General features: G+C 42.1%; 2 protein-coding genes across 9 annotated transcripts in view; one reads left to right on the forward strand and one right to left on the reverse strand.

The window, feature by feature from the left end:
- GART (phosphoribosylglycinamide formyltransferase, phosphoribosylglycinamide synthetase, phosphoribosylaminoimidazole synthetase) overlaps positions 1-10,215 on the reverse strand; it is a 30,239-nt gene extending 20,024 nt beyond the window's left edge. For 2 of the 4 annotated variants that reach the window (XM_068547000.1, XM_068547003.1), the window contains exons 1-5: positions 8,728-8,813; positions 5,827-6,012; positions 2,638-2,733; positions 1,986-2,160; positions 791-902 (exon numbers count right to left, since the gene is read on the reverse strand). In XM_068547000.1, coding sequence (XP_068403101.1) covers positions 791-902; positions 1,986-2,160; positions 2,638-2,733; positions 5,827-5,971 — 528 coding nt within the window. In that variant the 5' untranslated portion in view covers positions 5,972-6,012; positions 8,728-8,813. Of the gene's footprint in view, positions 1-790; positions 903-1,985; positions 2,161-2,637; positions 2,734-5,826; positions 6,013-8,727; positions 8,814-10,168 lie in introns of those variants that run through there. The other 2 variants (XM_068547002.1, XM_068547001.1) reach the window with 2 other exon arrangements.
- Positions 9,782-22,426, forward strand: part of SON (SON DNA and RNA binding protein) — a 30,913-nt gene continuing 18,268 nt past the window's right edge. For all 5 annotated transcript variants that reach the window (XM_068546996.1, XM_068546995.1, XM_068546997.1 and 2 more), the window contains exons 1-4: positions 9,782-9,895; positions 12,949-13,115; positions 14,877-20,795; positions 22,109-22,269. In XM_068546996.1, coding sequence (XP_068403097.1) covers positions 9,819-9,895; positions 12,949-13,115; positions 14,877-20,795; positions 22,109-22,269 — 6,324 coding nt within the window. In that variant the 5' untranslated portion in view covers positions 9,782-9,818. The remainder of the gene's footprint in view (positions 9,896-12,948; positions 13,116-14,876; positions 20,796-22,108; positions 22,270-22,426) is intronic.

Raw genomic sequence — 22,426 nt, forward strand, 5'->3', positions numbered from 1 at the left:
TAGTTGTGGCTCACAGGCTCTAGAGCACAGGGCTCAGTAGTTGTGGCACACGGCCTTAGTTGCTCCGCGGCATGTGAGATCTTCCTGGACCAGGGCTTGAACCCGTGTCCCCTGCACTGGCAGTCGGATTCTTAACCACTGTGCCACAAGGGAAGCCCGAATGTTTCCTATTTTCAGAGTTGCAATGATGTAGAGTTAGCACTGGTACAGATGAGATGAACACATCATTAAAACTCTTCTGGGGATCCAGCTTTCCAGTTTCAAATAAGGTTAACAGAAAAACAGATGTTTTCATCATTAGCATTTAACTCTTATTTCTGACTTATAATTATGTTTGCTTACAATAATTATACTAAGGTCTGTGAAAACAGATTTCCACAAGGGGGAGAAACCCACAACAACCAAGAAGGATCATAAAAGCAAAGTATATTAATTCATTGCTTCACTTTTCTTAGACCTGAGACACAAAGGATAAATACTTTTTTTGTCCTCATGGATTGCTGAGTATTTATTTTTATGTTCTGTAGTCTGAGGACTTTCTACCTTTCGGAGCAGACAACAAAGGATGCTAGACAGAACTTACTTGCAAAGAACAGAATCATCGTTTTAGCCATCAGTGTAGATGTGTCATAACCCTTTTATAGAGATGGATTACAATACATAGTACTATGAAAAATAACTGTGTTTGCTATACGTTTTCCTTGCCTTGAGGAATATTTGTAAGCTTAAGAGTATTTATTTATCCAGTGTGACTAGAAAATTATAAACTTTTTAAGAGGGATCAACTTACCTGCATAATCTCCTGTACAGCTTTGCAGGCCTCTTCTTTGCTCTTTGCGACAACTACCCCTTTTCCAGCTGCAAGACCACTGGCCTTCACAACCAAAGCGGGGAAGTCTGCACTGTGAAGACAGAGTAAATTTCAATATCCAATAAATCTTTAAGATTCAAAAGTTTAAAATGCTTTGGGATTGTGTAATGATATGCTATAGCAACAACTGAAAAGCAGAAAAAAAAAAAACTGCTAACACCATTTTGATGTACTTCCTGCCAGGATTTTTTTTTCCTATGTATTCCTTTATAGTTGTGGTCATATGGTACATACAGTTTTGCTTTTCTCACTTATCATGAGATCATATAAACAAAATCTGTGGGGGAAAACAGCAGTTGCATAGCATGAATATGGAATGACCTTTAAGATACAATACAAAGTAATGAATCATGCTCTCCTTCAAGTAAAAGATGTAGCTGTATAAGACCAATATAAGCACGGATACACAGATCATTTCTCCAAGTACACATAAGAAACTGTTGTTGGTAGTTTCTTCTGTTGAGTAGAACTGGAGATCTAGAAGGAGACTTACCCAAAGTAAGTAACAAAATTGTTACTTGGAAGGTATCTGGCTACTAGGAAATAATAAAATTCAATGTAGGATGAAGAAAAAACAAAGAATGAAACTGACCCAACTAAAAAGAAAACATACCAGGTAAAAAGGAAAAGTGTCAACAAAAATAGGGGGCAAAGGCATGTATCTACCAACATTCATTTATTGCTCAATGTTCTCCATATAATAGAGAACAGGATGTTTAATTTTAAGATTTAGGATTGAACAGTGGTGGCAGAAGGCCAAGTGATGATTCCTCACTCTAGTTAATTATTGATGAAAAAAATCACTATCCTTTATGTGGTAAGATGCCACTGTGTCAATTTGGCTAAGAGGGCACGCCTATAGAACCAAATGTATCCTTTTCCCCTAGAAACTCTTCAGCAACAAACATTAAAAAATTTATCTTAAAAAAAAAAAATTTATCTTTCTGCAAGGCCGCAAGAGTAAATCCCATTTTATTTTGATGTTGGAAAAAGGCAATCTACATCCTATGAGTTTTCCCCTAGAATTATCTTAGTGTAAACTCGTAACATAAAAGTGACCCCTATATTCAAATATCATGTAACAAGTGCCCTTCACAGGCTATCTTCTGTTTACCTCATAATGAAGCGGCAGGCTTCTTCAGCTTTGGTGAAGGCTCTCCACTGTGCAGTTGGGATTCCATGTCGGTCCATGAACTCTTTGGCAAATCTCTTGCTGGACTCTAACTGAGCTGCTTCCGCTGTCGGGCCAAAGCACCGCACTCCTGCAGACGCCAGGCTCCCAGCAATTCCTAGGGGCGGAAACAAGCAGCCGCAGCCCAGCTTTCTGCAGGGCCTTTTCATTCTGAAGAATTAGGATCAGGCTCAATATACACTGAGATGAGGCAAATGGCAGAGAATAACTACGTTTTTCATGTTTTCTATAGGATATAAACAAAATGCTACTGACACATGATTCAAATCCAACAAAAATCATGTGTGATATTCAAATATATGGATTATTAAATAGACACCAGAATAGAGCAGAATAAACACGAAATATCTCCCACAGCTGCAAATTTGATCTCTCATTCAAATTTAGTCTTGTTATTCATACTACGATGCTTGGGGGGGAAAAAAATCCTAGAATCCATAAATTTCAAGAGGGTGAAAGCTTTTTCAGTGTATTATATTAGAAATCCTCATCTGTAAAATGTATTAGATGAGATGATCTCCAAGCTCCTGTTGGCACGGTGTATACCATAATAATAAACAGAAATGAACTTTACCAGCAGCCAGAGGTGCCTCTGGTCCAACAACTACAAATTCAATTTTCTCATCTTTGCAGAACTGTGCAAGGGCAGTGTGATCACTGATTGAGATGTCTGTGAAAAGAAAAAAGAAACAAACCCACCTTGTTTATAAAAACATTCTTTAAGTTAACTGTCTTTCTGAAATCTAAGTACTATACTTTGGTATGCCTATTAATTGTTGGTTTTCTTTTATTGGTACAGATGAGTTTCACCATGAGCAATTCAGAGCACAGTACATTAGGCTAACCAACAAAGCTCAGTTCTCTGCTATCACTACAGTGATAGCAGAGAACTGAGTAAGTTTTCCAAGAGCTATAAGGTACTTTCTTGACTATGGTGTTCATGTTGCTAGTGTCGATTGTAAACAAAAAAGTGTATCAGAGAATATACTCAGAAACTGGTCTTTTAAATGTCATTCATTCAAGATTTACTGAGAACTGCTATATGCTAGATACTGTCCGAGTCACCAGGTTAAGATGCAAACACAAACAGGGTCCCTACACTTAAGATGCTTATATTTCACTGTGGGAATGCTAAGTTATAAATATCCAAGCAAAATAATATAAAGTATGAACAATTAGGCAAATCTGATGTGAGGTAAACTGGGAGGCTATTTCTGATTAAGCCAGAAAGGGTCTCTGTGCAAAGACGTTTAAGCTAAGAACTGAAGGATGACTTTTAAGACCTAGCTCACTTCTCCAATGTACAAGCCTGGTAAATTGTCTTTCTTGATGAGAGTTCTAAGTAGTAGTAGGATCAACCATATATTAATCATGAGTAGGTTCTATAGGCGCTCTTCTGCTTCACTGTTATTTGGGCCACCATTCTTAAGCTGGCTGAAGTCTCTGTACATATGTGGTATTTGTGATGTGTAGGGGATAAGTGCAGAAAATGTAGAGTTCTCAGTCTACAGGAACTGCCTGAGTGGGATAAGGATGAAGTACCATGCACTCTGGGTTAGTAGCTGCAAACACAACTGGGCTGAACAGAGCCAACTACCTCAGCACAGCAAAGGGTGGCAAGAGGAAGATGACACACCTAACCTGTCACTACAAGTGATAGCAGCCTCATGACAATATTGGGAGATTTTCATGGGCTGGTCTGTATAACATCAATTGCATCTAGATAAAATGTGCCATTTCTTTAAAAAAAAAAAATACAATACCTCACTCCCAGAGTTAAGATCCCAGGGAAGCAGATATTTTCTTATTTATCTTTTTCTTATTATTTTTGCTCCTATGTACACAATTATCTTCTCCCAGTTGGTAGCTTGCTGGGTCTATGTTCTCTCCATAAATATTATGTGCCACGTAGGGTACTAGGCACAGTGCACACAGTGCAAAATAAGACAGGAGACACGGGACTTCCCTGGTGGTGCAGTGGTTAAGAATCTGCCTGCCAATGCAGGGGACACCGGTTCGAGCCCTGGTCCTGGAAGACCCCACATGCCGCGGAGCAACTAAGCCCGTGTGCCACAACTACTGAGCCTGCGCTCTAGAGCCCATGAGCCACAACTACTGAAGCCTGTGCACCTCGAGCCTGTGCTCTGCAACAAGAGAAGTCACTGCAATGAGAAGCCCATTCACCGCAACGAAGAGTAGCCCCCGCTCGCCACAACCAGAGAAAGCCCACACGCAGCAACGAAGACCCATCGCAGCCAAAAATAAATAAATAAATAAATTTATTTTAAAAAAAGACATGCGACTTCCTTGCCCTCATGCAGTTTACATTCTAGAGCTTATGTTCTAGGAGGGAAATGAAGATAGGAGACAGACAAAAGTAAAAGAAGATACAGATAATAGTTCATGATTGAAAACAAATGAATTGGGGGGTGAACATGCTTTACTTAGAAACTTTAGAAAAGTCCTCTTTGAGAAGGTAACATAAGTTGAGACCTGAATGATGAGGAGCCAGTCATGCTAGGAGTGAGAACAAAGTCCAAGGCAGCTCTGTTTGGGATGCTGGCAGGACTGCATGGATAGAGCACAGTGAAAAGAAAACAAGGGCTGTAAAAGATCAGGCTGGAAAGGCAGGCAGAGGTCAGATCACAGAGGCTTTTGTAAGGACAGGAGTTTGAGTTTTATGCTAACTACTATGAGAAGTCACTGAAGAATTTAAGGCAGCATAAGAACTGATCATCTTTTCCTATTTACCAGTGGAAGAGATGAAGGCTGAGATCTATTATGGAGTAAGAATTGCCAGAACTTACATTTAACAGCACTGCTCAATTTTCCATTCCCCAAAATATACACCAAAACACCTTTAACCAATATTAGGCATTTTGTAACTTTTTCAGTGGACGTGTTTTATAAGGTTTAAAATAATTTAAGGTAAGAAAATGATACACTCTGAACAACAGGATACCTTAAATTACAACATATGGCAAGTATTCAAATTACCACATAAATTTTTGGGTTAAAAAAAGCATTCAAGGGCTTCCCTGGTGGTGCGGTGGTTGAGAATCTGCCTGCTAATGCAGGGGACACAGGTTCGAGCCCTGGTCTGGGAAGATCCCACATGCCGCGGAGCAACTGGGCCCGTGAGCCACAACTGCTGAGCCTGCGCGCCTGGAGCCTGTGCTCCGCAACAAGAGAGGCCACGATAGTGAGAGGCCCGCGCACTGCGATGAAGAGTGGCCCCCGCTTGCCGCAACTAGAGGAAGCCCTAGCACAGAAACAAAGACCCAACACAGCCAAAAAAATAAATAAATAAAACTCTACCATGAATGTAATATTAAAAAAAAAAAAAAAAAAAAGCATTCAAATCTGAACAGCAATTGACCTTTATAAAGAAGAGTTGTGGGGGGCTTCCCTGGTGGCGCAGTGGTTAAGAATCTGCCTGCCAATGCAGGGGACACAGGTTCGAGCCCTGGTCTGGGAAGATCCCACATGCCGTGGAGCAACTAAGCCCGTGAGCCACCACTACTGAGCCTGCGGGTCTGGAGCCTGTGCTCCGCAACAAGAGAGGCCGCGATAGTGAGAGGCCCGCGCACCGCGATGAAGAGTAGCCCCCACTCGCCGCAACTGGAGAAAGCCCTCGCACAGAAACGAAGACCCAACACAGCCAAAAATAAATAAAAATAAATTAAAAAAAAAAAAAGAGAAGAGTTGTGAGTGACAGTTTATCATCTACAATCATTCAGTTTTACTTCAAAAAAATGATTACCAGTGTTCGAAATCTTTTCAGAGCAGGCAGTGCCTGCATTTCCTGGGGTGACTAACACTTGCTTGACATGATTAGACTGTGCAAGTTTCCAGGCCAGAGTATGTTCCCTTCCTCCATTGCCAATTACAAGTACTCGGGCTGCCATTGCTCAGTCTGCAAAGCAGGAATTCAGCAGGAAAATGAAAGCTGCAGAAAGAAAACCACAGTTGATAGTTTAGAAGACATATACTTTAGAAACCACGATTTCTACATATGATTTAAGTAGTCATTTGTAATCATACAAATAACATTTTATCCCAGCAATTCATTTGTGGAAAACTAGGATTCATAATTTGAGAAATATGACTGTGTACTCTTAAGGATTAGAGCGGTACTTTAAAGCTCCTTATTTCATTAAAACAAAATCTATGAACAATCACCCTTCTTTGGGCTTCACTTTTATTTATTTATCTTGGCCGTGCTGGGTCTTAGCTGCAGCACGTGGGATCTTTGTTGCGGCATGCAGACTGCTAGCCGCGGCATGCAGACTGCTAGCCGCGGCATGCAGACTGCTAGCGGCGGCATGCATGCGGGATCCAGCTACCCGGACCAGGGATCGAACCCTGGCCCCCTGCGTTGGGAGGGTGGACTCCCACCCACTGGGCCACCAGGGAAGTCCCTGGGCTTCACTTTTTAGATTTAAAAATCATCAAACCTCAGTTAAAAATGAATCTTAATGTTTTAAATTTAGACACCAAATTGAAAATAACTTTTTAAACCTTTAGTCTTATAAATAATAGACTTCAAAGTTACAATAAATTCAAAGAAATGTTTAAGACTAGAGCCCGTAAAGGGTCAAATAGTAAGTATTTTCTGAGGGCCATATAGTCTCTGTTGCAATTACTGAACTCTGCCACTGTAGTATGAAAGCTGCCTTGGACAAGAGACAAATGTAGCCAGGCTATGTCCAGTAAAAACTTACATAAATAGGCAGTTGGCTGTAGGTCATAGTTTGCCTACTTCTGCTCTAAGTAACAGGAAGCTATCAGAGGTTTATAAAGCATAACTGTGGCTGTGTTTCCATAAAACTGTATTTATGGACACGGCAATTTGAATTTTGTATAACTGTCATGTGTCACAGAAACACCACTTTTCCTTTTCTTCCCACAAACATTTAACAATGTAAAAACTATTCTTATTTGGTGCACTGTACAAAAACAGGTAGTAGGAAGGATTGGCACAAGAGCAGTAGTTTGCTGACCCCTATTTAAGAAGTTAGTGCAATATGCCAGAAAATTGGTAGAGAAGGCAAAAATCAAATTTGAATATGTCTTGCTTAGTTCTGGCATTTGATCCTGGGCAGGATGGGCAACTATCTCTCAAGCTAACAGTGTGACCCTGGTTAAGCTCTTACTACCTGCAATTCAATTTCTTCACATCTTAAAAGGTGGAATTAAGAGAATTTGTCTTATGAGGCCTAGTAAAAATTGAAATGACATTTACAAACAATTAGTACAATTTCTTACACTCAGCAGTAGTAAATGCTAACCTGCTATATTTTATTTATTACTTTTGCCAAATTGATGCTTTAGGGAGAGAAAGAAATTCTAACAGGAAAAAAAAAGCCAAAGGAATGAATAACTTGTCACATTCATTTACTAATTTTCAGAAGACATGTAATTATGTAGAATGCAAACTGATAACAGGAAAAACTGAAATCAGTTACTTCTTGTGAGATGCTAGCATTACACACTTGAAGAAAAATATAACTTGATAATATAAAGAAGACCTTTTGAGCACTTACTTCGTGCCAGATGCTATTCTAAATGCTTTTCACGAATTACTTCACTTAATCTTAAGAATTCTGTGAGGCAGCTAGGATTACCATGCCCACTTCGCAGATAAATAACTAAGGTTCAGTTAGGTTATGTAACTTGCTGCAGGTCACATAGATAAGTGGGAATGTAGCCTGGATTCCAACGGAACCAATTTTGCTTCAGATACTCTTTAACAGTTGAAAGTATGAGGAAGAAAAAAATTACTAAATTATCATCAGAGAGAAAAACACTATTTTAGCTTAATGGAAAACACAGACTTGCCGTGTGTATTGAAATATCTGAAATGAACGTATCTTTAAATCTAGAGAAAACATTGATGTTTAGTTTGAATAAGAGGGCCAGTGAAGGGAAATTATCCTGATTACTGCCGCGGATCTCTGAAATAGGATTAGGACTCAGCCTGAGGGAATCTACACCCAGGAGTGGCTAGGAGGCCGCCAGCCAGAGTTGCCTAGGTTTGAGTTAAGGAGTTAAGACTTCCTAGCTGGGATACCTTGAGGGACTTAACCTTCTTGGGCCTCAGTCATCTAAATGGGTAACACGAGGAGAATTAGAGAGCCAGGAAAAGCCATTTCAAAGGACTTGGTGAATTGGGACTTCCCTGGCGGTCCAGTGGTTAAGACTCTGCGCTTCCACTGCAGGGGGCCTGCGTTCCACCCCTAGTCAGGGAACTTAGATACTGCATGCTGTGCAGCATTGCCAAAAAAAGAAAACAAAACAAAACACAAAGGACTTGGTGAATAAAATAAGGTAGAAACCAACTACAAAATGGGACTAAGTAATCTGCTAGAGACAAAGGATGCATAATGAGAAAATATGCAATTTAGGTGCATGACCTAAAAAACCTAAAAAAAGCAGAAAGATGCAAGAAGGCCCTGACATCTTACAAAGCAGAGAAAGTGATAGATCCAATGTAAACCTCAGTTAAAACTGAAAAGCACATGGCCAACCCTCACCCACTGCGATTAAAAATAAGAGGACAATCCCTACCGCCAAACCAGTTCCTACAGTTTCATCCAATTCCTGATAGTAATCCCCAAACCAAACCGTAAATGTACTTTCCTGAAAAGCGGAGGAAACTTACCCACGTACCCAAGGCGGTCTGGGCGCTCGCACTTAGACCCTCGCTGAACGGTCTGAGCCCACTAGCCAGCCACGCGCCGGAAGTCCGCCGATGGGATCCGGCGCGCACGCCCCCCGCCCACCCGCCCCGCCCCGCCCCGCCCCCGGCTGGCTTCCCTTCCCCATTGGTCGGCGCGGCCAGTGGGCCCCACCGCGAGGTAATCAAGAGTGATTCCCTCCGGCTCTCGGGCGCGGCCTGAACCTTCCGCAGGGTAAAGCTTCCTAGCCCTAGCAAGTTTACAGTGTAACACTATAGTGTCAGGTGCCACGTAACGTCTCTCCGCTTCTTCCAGAGCCTCCTGAGCTCTGAGGAGGGGGAGCGCCAAAATGCTTAACCCATGTTCAGCTAATTGTGTGTTGCTCACGAGTCAGGACTGAACAGCTACCGTGCAAAAGTCTCGTGACACGCCTGGCTCCTGACGAGATTAGAGTGCACCAAGGTTTGAACACACGTGGTTCAGGACCTCTGGCCTAATGCTAAAACGAAAAAAAAAGCCGAGGCCAATTATAGGATGCCACGGGAGGCAGATGGCGGTAAAAACGTGTTCTTCGTATGGGGGCAAGCGCTGATTAATGCTTTCCCGGATGGATCTCCCTGCCGAAACTCGGTGCCATCCGGGAACGTTGGAGGCCCCGGTCAAACACCATGTTGCCCTCCTTGCTCCCTTTCCTCACGGAATTTAATCTAGGGTGTTTAGTGACCAAAATAAACCTCTTAGGGCCCCCAAACACTGTTTAAGACTGACAACTTCAGAGGACAGTCGCCTCTAGAGAGACTTCTCCTGTAATGGCGCCTGCGTCAGTCACTAACATGGCGGACATAGTCGTGCGCGGCGCAAACGTCAGCAGCTCTACCCCAGACGCTCAGAAACAGCGGAGGAGAGCAGGGCCGTGCTCACTGATTGGTTCAGAGGCGGAGCGTGCCGGACTGGGCGCTCCCACAGGAGCCAATCAGGACGGCAAGAAACGGAATTGGCCGCTGCGCCTCCTCCCGAGGCATGCTGGGAGCCTGGAGGACTAGTGAGGAGGAGTTGAGAGAACGGAGCGGACGCCATGGCGACCAACATCGAGCAGATTTTTAGGTCTTTCGTGGTCAGTAAATTCCGGGAAATTCAACAGGAGCTTTCAAGGTAAACGCTTCCCAGACTCTTCTGCCCCCAAGGGACCGATAGGGCCTCACGTAGCCGTCCGTGGCACCTTTCTTCAGGGACGCTGTCGTTCCTCGTCTCAGGCCCGGCTACAGCCCCGCCTGGGCCTGGGATCCATTTTCCGGCCCCCCCCACCCCCGTCCGCTCCCTCCCTTCCCAGCGAGGAACTTCGCCCTTTCCGAGGTAATCCCAGGCTCCCTCGTCTAGAACCGAGTTAGGATGCTCAGGCTTCTCCCCCGTTTGGTCATCCCCTACCTTTTAGCTACTGTAGGCCTGGTTGTCCACCAGGGACGGGCCTAGTTCCTTCCTGAGCTCCTCCTCCGCCGCGGCGCTTCCCCTCCCCCTCTCTGCCTCCGCGGATTTCGCCGGCCGGTGTCTTTGACCGGAAAGGGGTCTAACGGCCGTTTCTTGGGTAATCTTAAATCCGTTTTATTATTGCGAGCTTCAGACCATTTGGGGGTCGGGATCCTTTAATTAGATTATTTGGGTCCTACTGTTCTGTGGCTTCCACCAGGTAGCATTCTAATAGTTTAATAGATTGGAAATTTAAATTGAAACAGTTCAAATTAACGTTAGCTACTTTGACAGAATATTCGAGGTGAGGATGGAAGGGGATTTTGCATTAGTGGTAATTTTTTTAATTTAGCAAGCGGAAAGTGGACTTCGTGTGTAGCTCTAAAAATTTTGGCATCCCTGACCCAATTGACATATTTGACCAACACGCTACTTTTGTCATTGCTACTGGTTTACCCTTGCTTCCCCGCAATTTGAATGAGAAGACATTTTCAAAGAAATACTTGCTTACTCAGAAACGAAAATCGCGTGGGTCATGTTGTTATTCAGTGGTTGCCTTTTTGCTTTGTATAACGTAAATATTTGTTCCGAGTTCAAATGTATTGCTGGTTGTATTTTAAAAGTTGAGAGCAAGAACCAGACGTAACGTGAATTTGAAAATCAGCCGAAAACGCATTTGTAAACTGAGCGCTCAAATTAACATAAGGTTATTGGGGCAATGATACAGTATTGCTGTAATATTTTTCCGGGATATATTGTTTTTTCATTGGGAAATAGATCGTCTCATTGATTTAGTTCCTTTTTAAAATTTTGTTATATGCTGGTTATTTTTAGGATGATGAGAAACGACCTGAATCAAGGGACTATAATTTTCCTGAAAACTTTTTAATAGTTGCATGTATTAAGTAGTTGTGTTTGCTGGTTGTAATGTCTTGTTTCTATACCTTTTAAAATTCAGTTTTTGTATTAGAAGTGTTATTGTTGTGGAAAGTTTAGAAAAAATAGAGGAAAGAAAATTTTAAAACACCACATGGTTATTGATCTTTATGTTCTTTCGTTTTTTTCTTGTGCATACAGATGCACATGTTTTGTGAAGTGTGATCATCTTGTTTTGTGTTGGTTGTTTTTTTCACCCATATATTGTGAACACGTTTGTGTTTTATCGGTCTCAGTAGTCTTTGAAACATTTTTCATGGTTCTGTAGAATTCTGTTGTAGGATTGTATTGATGGATATTTAGGTGCTTTGAAATTTCCACCCCTTTTCAGCAGTTCGGTAAGCATCCTCACAGCTTTAAGATGATTACTTTGTTATAGACAGACAGGTTTTTTTTTTTTTTAGCCCTGCTTTTCTGATTTTTAAATCCGTGGCCTTTTTAGTAAGGTACGCACTGTGTAAGTGCTTAGGAAAAATGTAAAAGAGCTCCAGGAAGAAAGTTTAAAAAGAATATGAGATAAAGCAGTTTATTACTAGAGGAATATTCAGCTTGTTTTCAAATATTATGCTATATATTGTCAATATCAAAACAAGTTTTTGATTATTTGCCATTTCAATGAACTATAGTTCCTTTTTTTTCATTTACTTTTATGAATATGGGTTTGGGTGAGGAGACTGACATTTAGACAGTTGAAGTTATTATATATAGATGGTTAAGAGTATGAGCTCTGGTTTTGAATACCAGCTTTACCTCTTAATAGATGTATGATGTTCAGCTAGGTTTTTTTGTTTTCTCTGTGCCTCATTTTCCTCATTTAAATAATCAGAACAATAGTGCTGATCTTAGAGTTTTGTTAGGATAAATGAGTTTGAAAATGTAGAACCGTGTAACCCTAATTAATAGTTAATAAATGTTACATATTGCTACTGTATGATTAATTGTATTAGAAAACCAAATGTTCCTTATTAACGGTTAACTACTGAATTTTTTTGTTTTTTGACCATTCAGACTTCTATCAGGTAGTGGAGCATAATTGTCGACCCATTTTGTTACCTAAAATTTAAGTTACATTAAGTCAAACGTGCTGTTTAAAGTATTTTTCAAAACAATTTTGTAAATTTACACAAAATAGTACAAATGATTAAATGATATGTTTTTATGTCTGTTAAGATTCTTCTGACCCTGTGAATTGAAAATAAGTGATTCATTTACTGTTAATATAAATGAGTTGTTTTACATGATTTTTGATAATTGGGTGAAAATTATATAAATGTATTTTTCCTTTTCAACATTATGGCATTTCAGCAAGTCTGATCAGTCTAAACCTGATTTTGACTTAATGTGTCTGTGGCTAAAGTTGTGTTCCTTGATACTGCTGATGGTGATTGTGATCCATGCACAAGTGTGGCTTTACTGTGGCTATAGCTTCTACCGTAATGTTAGGTCATGTATTTTTCTTTGGTTTTGTGATTGTGATCTTAATAATAATTTTCCTCCCCTGAGATAAATATGCTGGTTGGGGAGTATTTTGTTTAAAAAAAAAAAAGATGAGCTTAGAAACCTGTTTTAAAGACTTTTTCTTAACTTTCACAGTTCTGAAAACTTTAATCGTGTGAAAATAAAAATGTACCAACTGTAAGTAGATAGTATTAAGGAAGCACTGTTGATGGGGAATAGCATCCAAAATAAATATAAAATGGTGAAGTGTACAAATAAGATTGTTTTAATCAGTTGAGTTACAAATATTAATTTATTATATGGCATGATAAAAGTATTAATGAACTTTGGTAACTTTTCTTGTAAAGTGGAAGGAGTGAAGGCCAGCTCAATGGTGAAACAAATACACCTGTTGAAGGAAACCAGGCAGGTGATGCAGCTGCTTCTGCCAGGAGCCTACCAAATGAAGAAATAGTTCAGAAGATAGAGGAAGTACTTTCTGGGGTCTTAGATACGGAACTACGATATAAGCCAGGTAAGTTGGAGATAATCAGCTGTCTTGAAAACTTTAAGATTTTTTTTTTTTAATAGTTAACAGTAGTATTTCTTGATTGCAGGGTATTTAAGATGTTCATTAGATTTAAAACTTCAATAAGTTTAATTTTTAGTTTAATTGATTTACTGAAGATTTTGTTTAAGTATTTTTTTGAAAATACAATTGTACTGGAACATGAGCATCGATGCATTTGTTTACTTTGCTGGTGGAATATAACTGCCTTTATTTGGTTCAGTCTTACAGTGCCTCAGTGCCAGGATTTTGAATGTGGGTTTTCATTGAACAATTGTATAAATGTCAATTTTGGAAGGTACAGGAGTCTGGACCATATCTGTAATGATTTTAAAACCCTGGAAGGTTTTATTTTAAAACTCAAGATTAGAGATTATCTTGTTTTTGTATCTACTCCTCTTAAAGGTGCAATGAATGGAGAGGAATCATTGCTGGATATTTAGCATTTGGGGAATTGATTAAATAATTGATGCTTAGAAATGGATTTATGATCAACCACAAAAATAACAATATTGTTTAGTTTTGGAAATGGGGGGCCATGGTATGGGTTTTGTTTTTTACTTTTTTAATTTTTAGTATAGAGTATGGTTAAAAAAAAATAGCATAGACTGTAGCCTTGCTTAGATTCATGGTTCTAGCAACTTTTTCTTGAAGTATAATGTAGCTAACTAACATTTGGTACATAATAAACAATTAGTGGAAAATGATTAATTTTGCTTTGGAGGAGGTCTTGTCATGTGTTGATTTGCTTTTTCCATAATCTTGATGACCTGGATTTCTGATCAGCTAAGATCACTAAGGTTTATCTAATATGATATTGGCATTAGAGTAAATCTCATCTGGTTACAAAGTGGATTATAAACCACTTTTTCTTTTAGATATGCAAATTGAAATGTTCTTAAGTTACATGTTAAGGGCCGTACGAATTTCCTTCTCCAAATGACTTTATTATCATTTTTAAAGTAGAAACATTAAAAAAATTATTTCTTAGTAACTTAGAAGAGTATTGGGGGGAAGAGATGTTATTTTTATTAGAATGCAACATGGGTGAAAATTCAGGTTCCATATTTTACATTTGTTGTTCAGACCTTATACTATAAAAGCAATCTCTAGCATTTGCTGAGGGCTTACTTGGTGCCAGGCATTATTAGTGTACTTTGTATGTTTTAACTGAGTTCGTCCTCTAACTCTGGAAGACAGAGTGTCAGCGGTTTGGCCACGTCTATTCATTTAGTGAGTGGTGAATTGATTCAGTATCCAAAAGCAGACAGTGTGTTCCAGAGCTAGTGCTGTGTTGCTTCCTGTATAAATAAGGGTTATAAAACAGTCACAAAAGTTCTTTAACGTATGTTTTTGTGGGAATTCTAATAGTTAATAATATGAAAGATATTCATCTTAACTGCAGTTCAAAAGTAATTTGCTGTATAGTGAGAGCTGGAGAAAATAATTGTTTTAAATGAACTTAGTAAAAACACATCTTAATGTAATTCTAAAAGTTTTTGTAATAAATTAAGAACTTAATTCTAACCCAGGTTTCAGTTGAAGAAGAAGTATTGGAAAAGTGTCAGTCTTCAGATAACTGGTTTATGGAAAATAGTTTATTTAGTAACCTTTTATTTAACAAGAAGTGTTATGGTATCTTAACATGGAATGTAAGTTTTGGTTTATACAACTTATCTAAATCTATTTTGGGGGATATTTGACAAAATTAATTTTCCTAAATTTCAGACTTGAAGGAGGCTTCCAGAAAAAGTAGATGTGTGTCTGTACAAACAGATCCTACTGATGAAATACCTACCAAAAAGTCGAAGAAACATAAAAAGCACAAAAATAAAAAGAAGAAAAAGAAGAAAGAAAAGGAAAAAAAGTATAAAAGACAGCCAGAAGAATCTGAATCAAAGCCGAAATCACATCATGATGGGAACGTAGATTTAGAATCAGATTCCTTTTTGAAGTTTGATTCTGAACCTTCAGAAATGGCACTGGAGCATCCTGTAAGAGTGTTCGGCCTATCTGACACCAGTGAGTCTCCTGCACTTGTGCTAGAACCTCCTGTAGTATCAATGGAGGTATTAGAGCCACACACCTTAGAAATTCTGAAGCCAGCTACAAAAACTGCAGAACTGTCAGTTGCATCTACATCAGTAGTTTCAGTGCAGTCAGAGCAGTCTGTAGCAGTAATGCTGGAACCATCCATGACAAAGATTCTGGATTCCTTTGCAGCAGCACCAGTGCCTACTACAACAGTAGTGCTACAGTCATCTGAGCCGGTTGTAACAATGTCAGTGGAGTGTCAGATGAAGCCTGTGCTGAAATCATTGGAGAGCACACCTCCAGAGCCATCAAAGGTCATGTTGTTAGAGCCACCAGTAGCAAAAGTGCTAGAGCCATCAGAAACCCTTGTGTCATCAGAGACACCTACTGAGGTGCACCCTGAGCCAAGCACATCGACAACAATGGATTTTCCAGAGTCATCGGCAACTGAAGTGCTAAGATTGCCAGAGCAGCCTGTAGAAGTACCATCGGAGATTGCAGATTCATCCATGACAAGACCGCAGGAGCTGCTGGAGCTGCCCAAGACCACAGCGTTGGAGCTGCAGGAGTCGTCGGTGGCCTCAGCGATGGAGTTGCCGGGGCCACCTGCGACCTCCATGCTGGAGTTGCAGGGGCCCCCTGTGACTCCAGTGCTGGAGTTACCTGGGCCCTCTGCTACCCCGGTGCCAGAGTTGCCAGGGCCCCTTTCTACCCCAGTGCCTGAGTTGCTAGGGCCCCCTGCGACAGCAGTGCCTGAGTTGCCGGGGCCCTCTGTGACGTCAGTGCCACAGTTGTCGCAGGAATTGCCAGGGCTTCCAGCACCATCCATGGGGTTGGAGCCACCACAGGAGGTACCAGAGCCACCTGTGATGGCACAGGAGTTGCCAGGGCTGCCTGTGGTGACAGCAGCAGTAGAGCTGCCAGGGCAGCCTGTGGTTACAGTAGCAATGGAGTTGACCGAACAACCTGTGACGACGACAGAGTTGGAGCAGCCTGTGGGGATGACAACGGTGGAACATCCTGGGCAGCCTGAGGTGACGACGGCAACAGGGTTGCTGGGGCAGCCTGAGGCAGCAATGGTGCTGGAGTTGCCAGGACAGCCAGTGGCAACGACAGCGCTGGAGTTGCCAGGGCAGTCTTCGGTGACTGGGGTGCCTGAGTTGCCAGGGCTGCCTTCGGCAACTAGGGCACTGGAGTTGTCGGGGCAGCCTGTGGCAACTGGGGCACTGGAGTTGCCTGGGCAGCTCATGGCAGCTGGGGCACTGGAGTTCTCGGGGCAGTCTGGGGCAGCTGGAGCACTGGAGCTTTTGGGGCAGCCTTTGGCAACAGGGGTGCTGGAGTTGCCAGGGCAGCCTGGGGCGCCAGAGTTGCCTGGGCAGCCTGTGGCAACTGTGGCGCTGGAGATCTCTGTTCAGTCTGTGGTGACAACAACGGAGCTGTCAACGATGACCGTGTCGCAGTCCCTGGAGGTGCCCTCGACGACAGCGCTGGAGTCCTATAATACGGTAGCACAGGAGCTGCCTACTACATTAGTGGGGGAGACTTCTGTAACAGTAGGAGTGGATCCCTTGATGGCCCAAGAATCCCATATGTTAGCTTCTAACACCATGGAGACCCATATGTTAGCATCCAACACCATGGACTCCCAAATGCTAGCATCCAACACCATGGACTCCCAGATGCTAGCGTCCAACACCATGGACTCCCAGATGTTAGCCTCTAGCACCATGGACTCCCAGATGTTAGCAACCAGCTCCATGGACTCCCAGATGTTAGCAACCAGCTCCATGGACTCCCAGATGTTAGCAACCAGCTCCATGGACTCCCAGATGTTAGCAACCAGCTCCATGGACTCCCAGATGTTAGCAACCAGCTCCATGGACTCCCAGATGTTAGCAACCAGCTCCATGGACTCCCAGATGTTAGCAACCAGCTCCATGGACTCCCAGATGTTAGCAACCAGCTCCATGGACTCCCAGATGTTAGCAACCAGCACCATGGACTCCCAGATGTTAGCCACTAGCTCTATGGATTCCCAGATGTTAGCATCTGGCACTATGGACTCTCAGATGTTAGCTTCCGGCACCATGGATGCTCAGATGTTAGCGTCTGGTACCATGGATGCTCAGATGTTAGCATCTAGTACCCAAGATTCTGCTATGTTGGGTTCAAAATCTCCTGATCCCTACAGGTTAGCTCAGGATCCTTACAGGTTAGCTCAAGATCCCTATAGGTTAGGTCATGACCCTTATAGGCTAGGTCATGATGCCTACAGGTTAGGGCAAGACCCCTATAGATTAGGCCATGATCCCTACAGACTAACTCCTGATCCCTATAGGATGTCAGCTAGACCCTATAGGATAGCACCCAGGTCCTATAGAATAGCTCCCAGGCCATATAGGTTAGCACCTAGACCCCTGATGTTAGCATCTAGACGTTCTATGATGATGTCCTATGCTGCAGAACGTTCCATGATGTCATCTTACGAACGCTCTATGATGTCTTACGAGCGGTCTATGATGTCCCCTATGGCTGAACGCTCTATGATGTCAGCCTATGAGCGCTCTATGATGTCAGCTTATGAGCGCTCTATGATGTCCCCTATGGCTGAGCGCTCTATGATGTCAGCTTATGAACGCTCTATGATGTCAGCTTACGAGCGCTCCATGATGTCCCCGATGGCTGACCGATCTATGATGTCCATGGGTGCTGACCGGTCTATGATGTCGTCATACTCTGCTGCTGACCGGTCTATGATGTCATCGTACTCTGCAGCTGATCGATCTATGATGTCATCTTATACTGCTGATCGTTCAATGATGTCTATGGCAGCTGATTCTTACACCGATTCTTATACTGATACATATACGGAGGCATATATGGTGCCACCTTTGCCTCCTGAAGAGCCTCCAACAATGCCACCATTGCCACCTGAAGAGCCACCAATGACACCGCCATTGCCTCCTGAGGAACCACCAGAGGGTCCAGCATTACCCACTGAGCAGTCAGCATTAACAGCTGAAAATACTTGGCCTACTGAGGTGCCAGCATTACCTCCTGAAGAGTCTGTGTCGCTGCCTGAACCTCCTGTGAGTCAAAGTGAGATTTCAGAGCCTTCGGCAGTGCTTGCTAATTATTCAGCATCAGCATCAGAGCCTTCAATGTTAGCATCAGAGGCTGCCATGACTGTTCCAGAACCACCACTGGAGCCAGAGTCTTTGGTCACGTCAACACCTGTAGAGTCTGCTGCCGTAGCAGAAGAGCATGAAATTGTTCCAGAAAGACCAGTGACTTACATGGTGTCCGAAACTCCCACAACATCAGGTGAACTGACTGTGTTAACATCAGAGCCTTCTGTTATGTCAGAGGCAGCAGAAACTTTTGATTCCATGAGGGCTTCAGGACATGTTGCCTCAGAGGTATCTATGTCCCTGCTGGAGGCAGCAGTACCTATTCCAGAGCCATCACAGAGCACTGTAGATCTGCCAGCCATGGCTGTCTCAGAGCTACCAGCTGTGGCTGTCCTGGAGCAACCAGCTGGAACTGTTTCAGAGCCACCAGCCATGGCTGTTCCAGAGCCACAGGCTGAGGCTGTGCCAGACCCAGTGGCTGTGGCTGTCCAGGACCCACCGGCTGAGGCTGTCCCAGAGCCCCTGGCCTTTTCTGAGCCAGAGCATGTTACCGTTCCTGTGCCAGTTGTTTCTGCCCTGGAGCCTAGTGTGCCTGTCCTGGAACCAGCGGTGTCAGTCCTTCAACCTAACGTGATTGTTTCAGAACCATCTATTTGTGTCCAAGAATCCACTGTGACAATTTCAGAGCCTCCTGTCACTGTCTCAGAGCCGACTCAAGTAATACCAACTGAGATGGTTTTAGAGTCTACACCAATAATACTGGAGTCTAATGTTATAAAAGGAATGAATTTACTATCTGGCGATCAAAATCTTGCTCCAGAGATTGGCATGCAGGAGATTCCCATGCATTCAGACGAAGAGCCATATGCTGAAGGACACCTGAAGAATGACTCTTATGAAACTGAAAATGATATGAATATAGACCTCAATATAAATAATCACTTAATTGCTAAAGAGATGGAACATAACACAGTGTCTGCTGCCAGCACTGGTGCTGTTGGTGAAACTGGTGAAGAGAAAATTTTACCCACCAATGAGACTAAACAATGCACAGTATTGGATATCTGCCCTAGTGTTAGTGAAACTGATGTAGGAGGGACTCTGTCTTCTACTGGTCCCCTTGCTCTTGAACCTGATGCAGTGGGAACTGGTAAGGGTCTTGAATTTGCCACAGCATCTGCTCTCAGTTCAGTTAGTAAATATGATTTTGAAGTATCGTTAACTACTCAAGATACTGAACATGACATGGTAATTTCCACCAGCCCCAGTGGTGGTAGTGAAGCTGACATAGAGGGACCTTTACCTGCTAAAGACATCCATCCTGATATACCATCTACTAATAACTTTGTCAGTAAGGATGCAGAAGGATCATTACCTATACAGGAGAGTGACCAGACATTAGCAGTGGCTCTCAGTCCTAAAGAAAGTAGTGGAGAAGATAAAGAAGTACCTCTCCCTACTAAAGAGATACTGTCTGATTCAGGATTTTCTGCCAACATTGATGATATTAATGAAGCTGATTTAGTGAGACCATTACTTCCTAAGGACATGGAACGTCTTACAAGCCTTAGAGCTGGTATTGAAGGACCTTTACTTGCAAGTGAAGTTGAACGGGATAAATCTGCTGCCAGTCCAGTTGTAATTAGTATACCAGAAAGAGCTTCAGAGTCGTCTTCAGAGGAAAAAGATGATTATGAAATTTTTGTAAAAGTTAAGGACACACATGAAAAAAGCAAGAAAAATAAGAACCGTGACAAAGGTGAGAAAGAGAAGAAAAGGGACTCTTCGTTAAGATCTCGAAGTAAGCGTTCCAAGTCTTCTGAACACAAATCGCGAAAGCGCACCAGTGAGTCTCGTTCTAGGGCAAGGAAGAGATCATCTAAGTCCAAGTCTCATCGCTCTCAAACACGTTCACGGTCACGATCAAGACGCAGAAGGAGGAGCAGCAGGTCAAGATCAAAGTCTAGAGGAAGGCGATCTGTATCAAAAGAGAAGCGCAAAAGATCCCCAAAGCACAGATCCAAGTCCAGGGAAAGAAAAAGAAAAAGATCAAGCTCCAGGGATAACCGGAAAACAGGTAGAGCTCGGAGTCGCACCCCAAGCCGTCGGAGCCGGAGTCACACTCCGAGTCGTCGAAGAAGATCTAGATCTGGGGGAAGAAGGAGCTTTAGCATCTCCCCGAGCCGAAGAAGCCGCACCCCCAGCCGAAGGAGTCGCACCCCGAGCCGACGGAGTCGCACCCCGAGCCGACGGAGCCGCACCCCGAGCCGTCGGAGCCGCACCCCGAGCCGTCGGAGCCGCACCCCGAGCCGTCGGAGAAGATCAAGATCTGTGGTAAGAAGACGAAGCTTCAGTATATCACCAGTCAGATTAAGGCGATCACGAACACCCTTGAGAAGAAGGTTTAGCAGGTCTCCCATCCGCCGTAAACGATCCAGGTCTTCTGAAAGAGGCAGATCACCTAAACGTCTGACGGATTTGAGTGAGTCATTTAAAAATTTAATGGTATTAGAGAATGATTTAAAGCTGAGTTTTTTCTGTGAGTCAAATGGAATATTTGGGGTTATTGGTTTAGGATAAATATTTTTATCTTTAAATTTTTGTAGTTAGGTTAGCTTCTGTTTAGAAAATGTAGGAATAAGTACATTTGTAATTAGCATTTAAAAGACCTGCTTTGGAGTAAATTAGAACCAAGGTATTTCCATACTTGAATGCTTTCTTTTTGCTTTAACCATATTCCGTAACTAAAAATGGCAAGTAGAAGTCCAGTTAAAGACAAGGCTAGTATCTGCTCAGGTTGTTATTGTATGTATTCCAACATAAATTCTTGCAGATAAGCCTAAAATCAAATGTTTCTTTTTTAATAAGTTACATGTCTTAAACTGGCAATACAGTACTGTTATATGTTTGTGAAAATAATTCTGGTTGGTATAATGGGTGATGGAAGTGAGTAGGGAATTTTGCATATGGGGAGTTAAAGTGATTTCAGTCTGCCTTTTAAAAGATGAAGTGTTCTAATTTCTCCTAATTTTAAAAAGTGTGCAGAGGTGATTAAAACTTGATGGATCATGCGTGACTACGTGTAATAATAATGGATAATTTATCATTATCCCAGTGGATTGGACATTTCCAGGTCAGAGTTGTCTAAAGAAAAAGATCTTAACAGAACCCTAAGGGAGAATGCATTCAGTTCAACAAATGTTTCTGAGTTCTTTTTTTATTCAAAGCAGAGGAACAGTATATGAGTGATTACAAGTTAGTACAAGAGACACAGATAAAATGCATATATGTCTCTTTTACCAAATAGTAAAACTGCCATGATTACTGTAATTACTGGTATAGATTAGGTACTTTGGGAGCACGGTAGAGAGGAATGTTAAGTTCTGACTTAAGACTTGTTACTTTGAAGAGGTGGCAGTTTTGAACTCGGGCTCAAAGAGTGATTTAAAATGTTCTCCGAGATTAGAAGGAAAGTAATTTAAGGGGCATGATAGTTGTGGAAAATAAAGTAGGCTTTGGCAGGTGTGTGTCTTAATGTGTGTGGCAGAGTGATCATTTATAGTTGTGTAGTCTAGCTATTTTGTATAGTGTTTGAATGGTAAGCTAAATGTGGACTTAATTCTTTTTTAAATATGGGGCATTTGTTTTAAAACTTTGAGCCAAAGAGTGATTTTATCACAGCTATAAGTTAGGGCAGAAAATTGATGCCTTTAATTTTGTTAGCATATGAAACATTAGATAATACAAAATGTACAGCCTTTTAGGAAAACTGCTTCTTATATTTTCCTCTTGCAGATAAGGCTCAGTTACTTGAAATAGCCAAAGCTAATGCAGCTGCCATGTGTGCTAAGGCTGGTGTTCCTTTACCGCCAAACCTAAAGCCTGCACCTCCACCTTCAATAGAAGAGAAAGTTGCTAAAAAATCAGGAGGAGCTACTATAGAAGAACTAACTGAGGTAAGCTAGACAGAATTTGTCATTCTTAAATGGATTATTCCAGTGATGTTGACTCTGGAGCGTGCCAAAACCCGAATTGTGGGCTGAACTGATAATGGCTGGCACCGAGTGGCCAAAACCCGAAATACAGACGTGGCAGCGGCAGAAGCTCTATTTA

Source organism: Eschrichtius robustus, chromosome 6 (genome assembly GCF_028021215.1).
Source record: "Eschrichtius robustus isolate mEscRob2 chromosome 6, mEscRob2.pri, whole genome shotgun sequence".
NCBI classification, from domain to species: Eukaryota; Metazoa; Chordata; class Mammalia; order Artiodactyla; family Eschrichtiidae; genus Eschrichtius; species Eschrichtius robustus.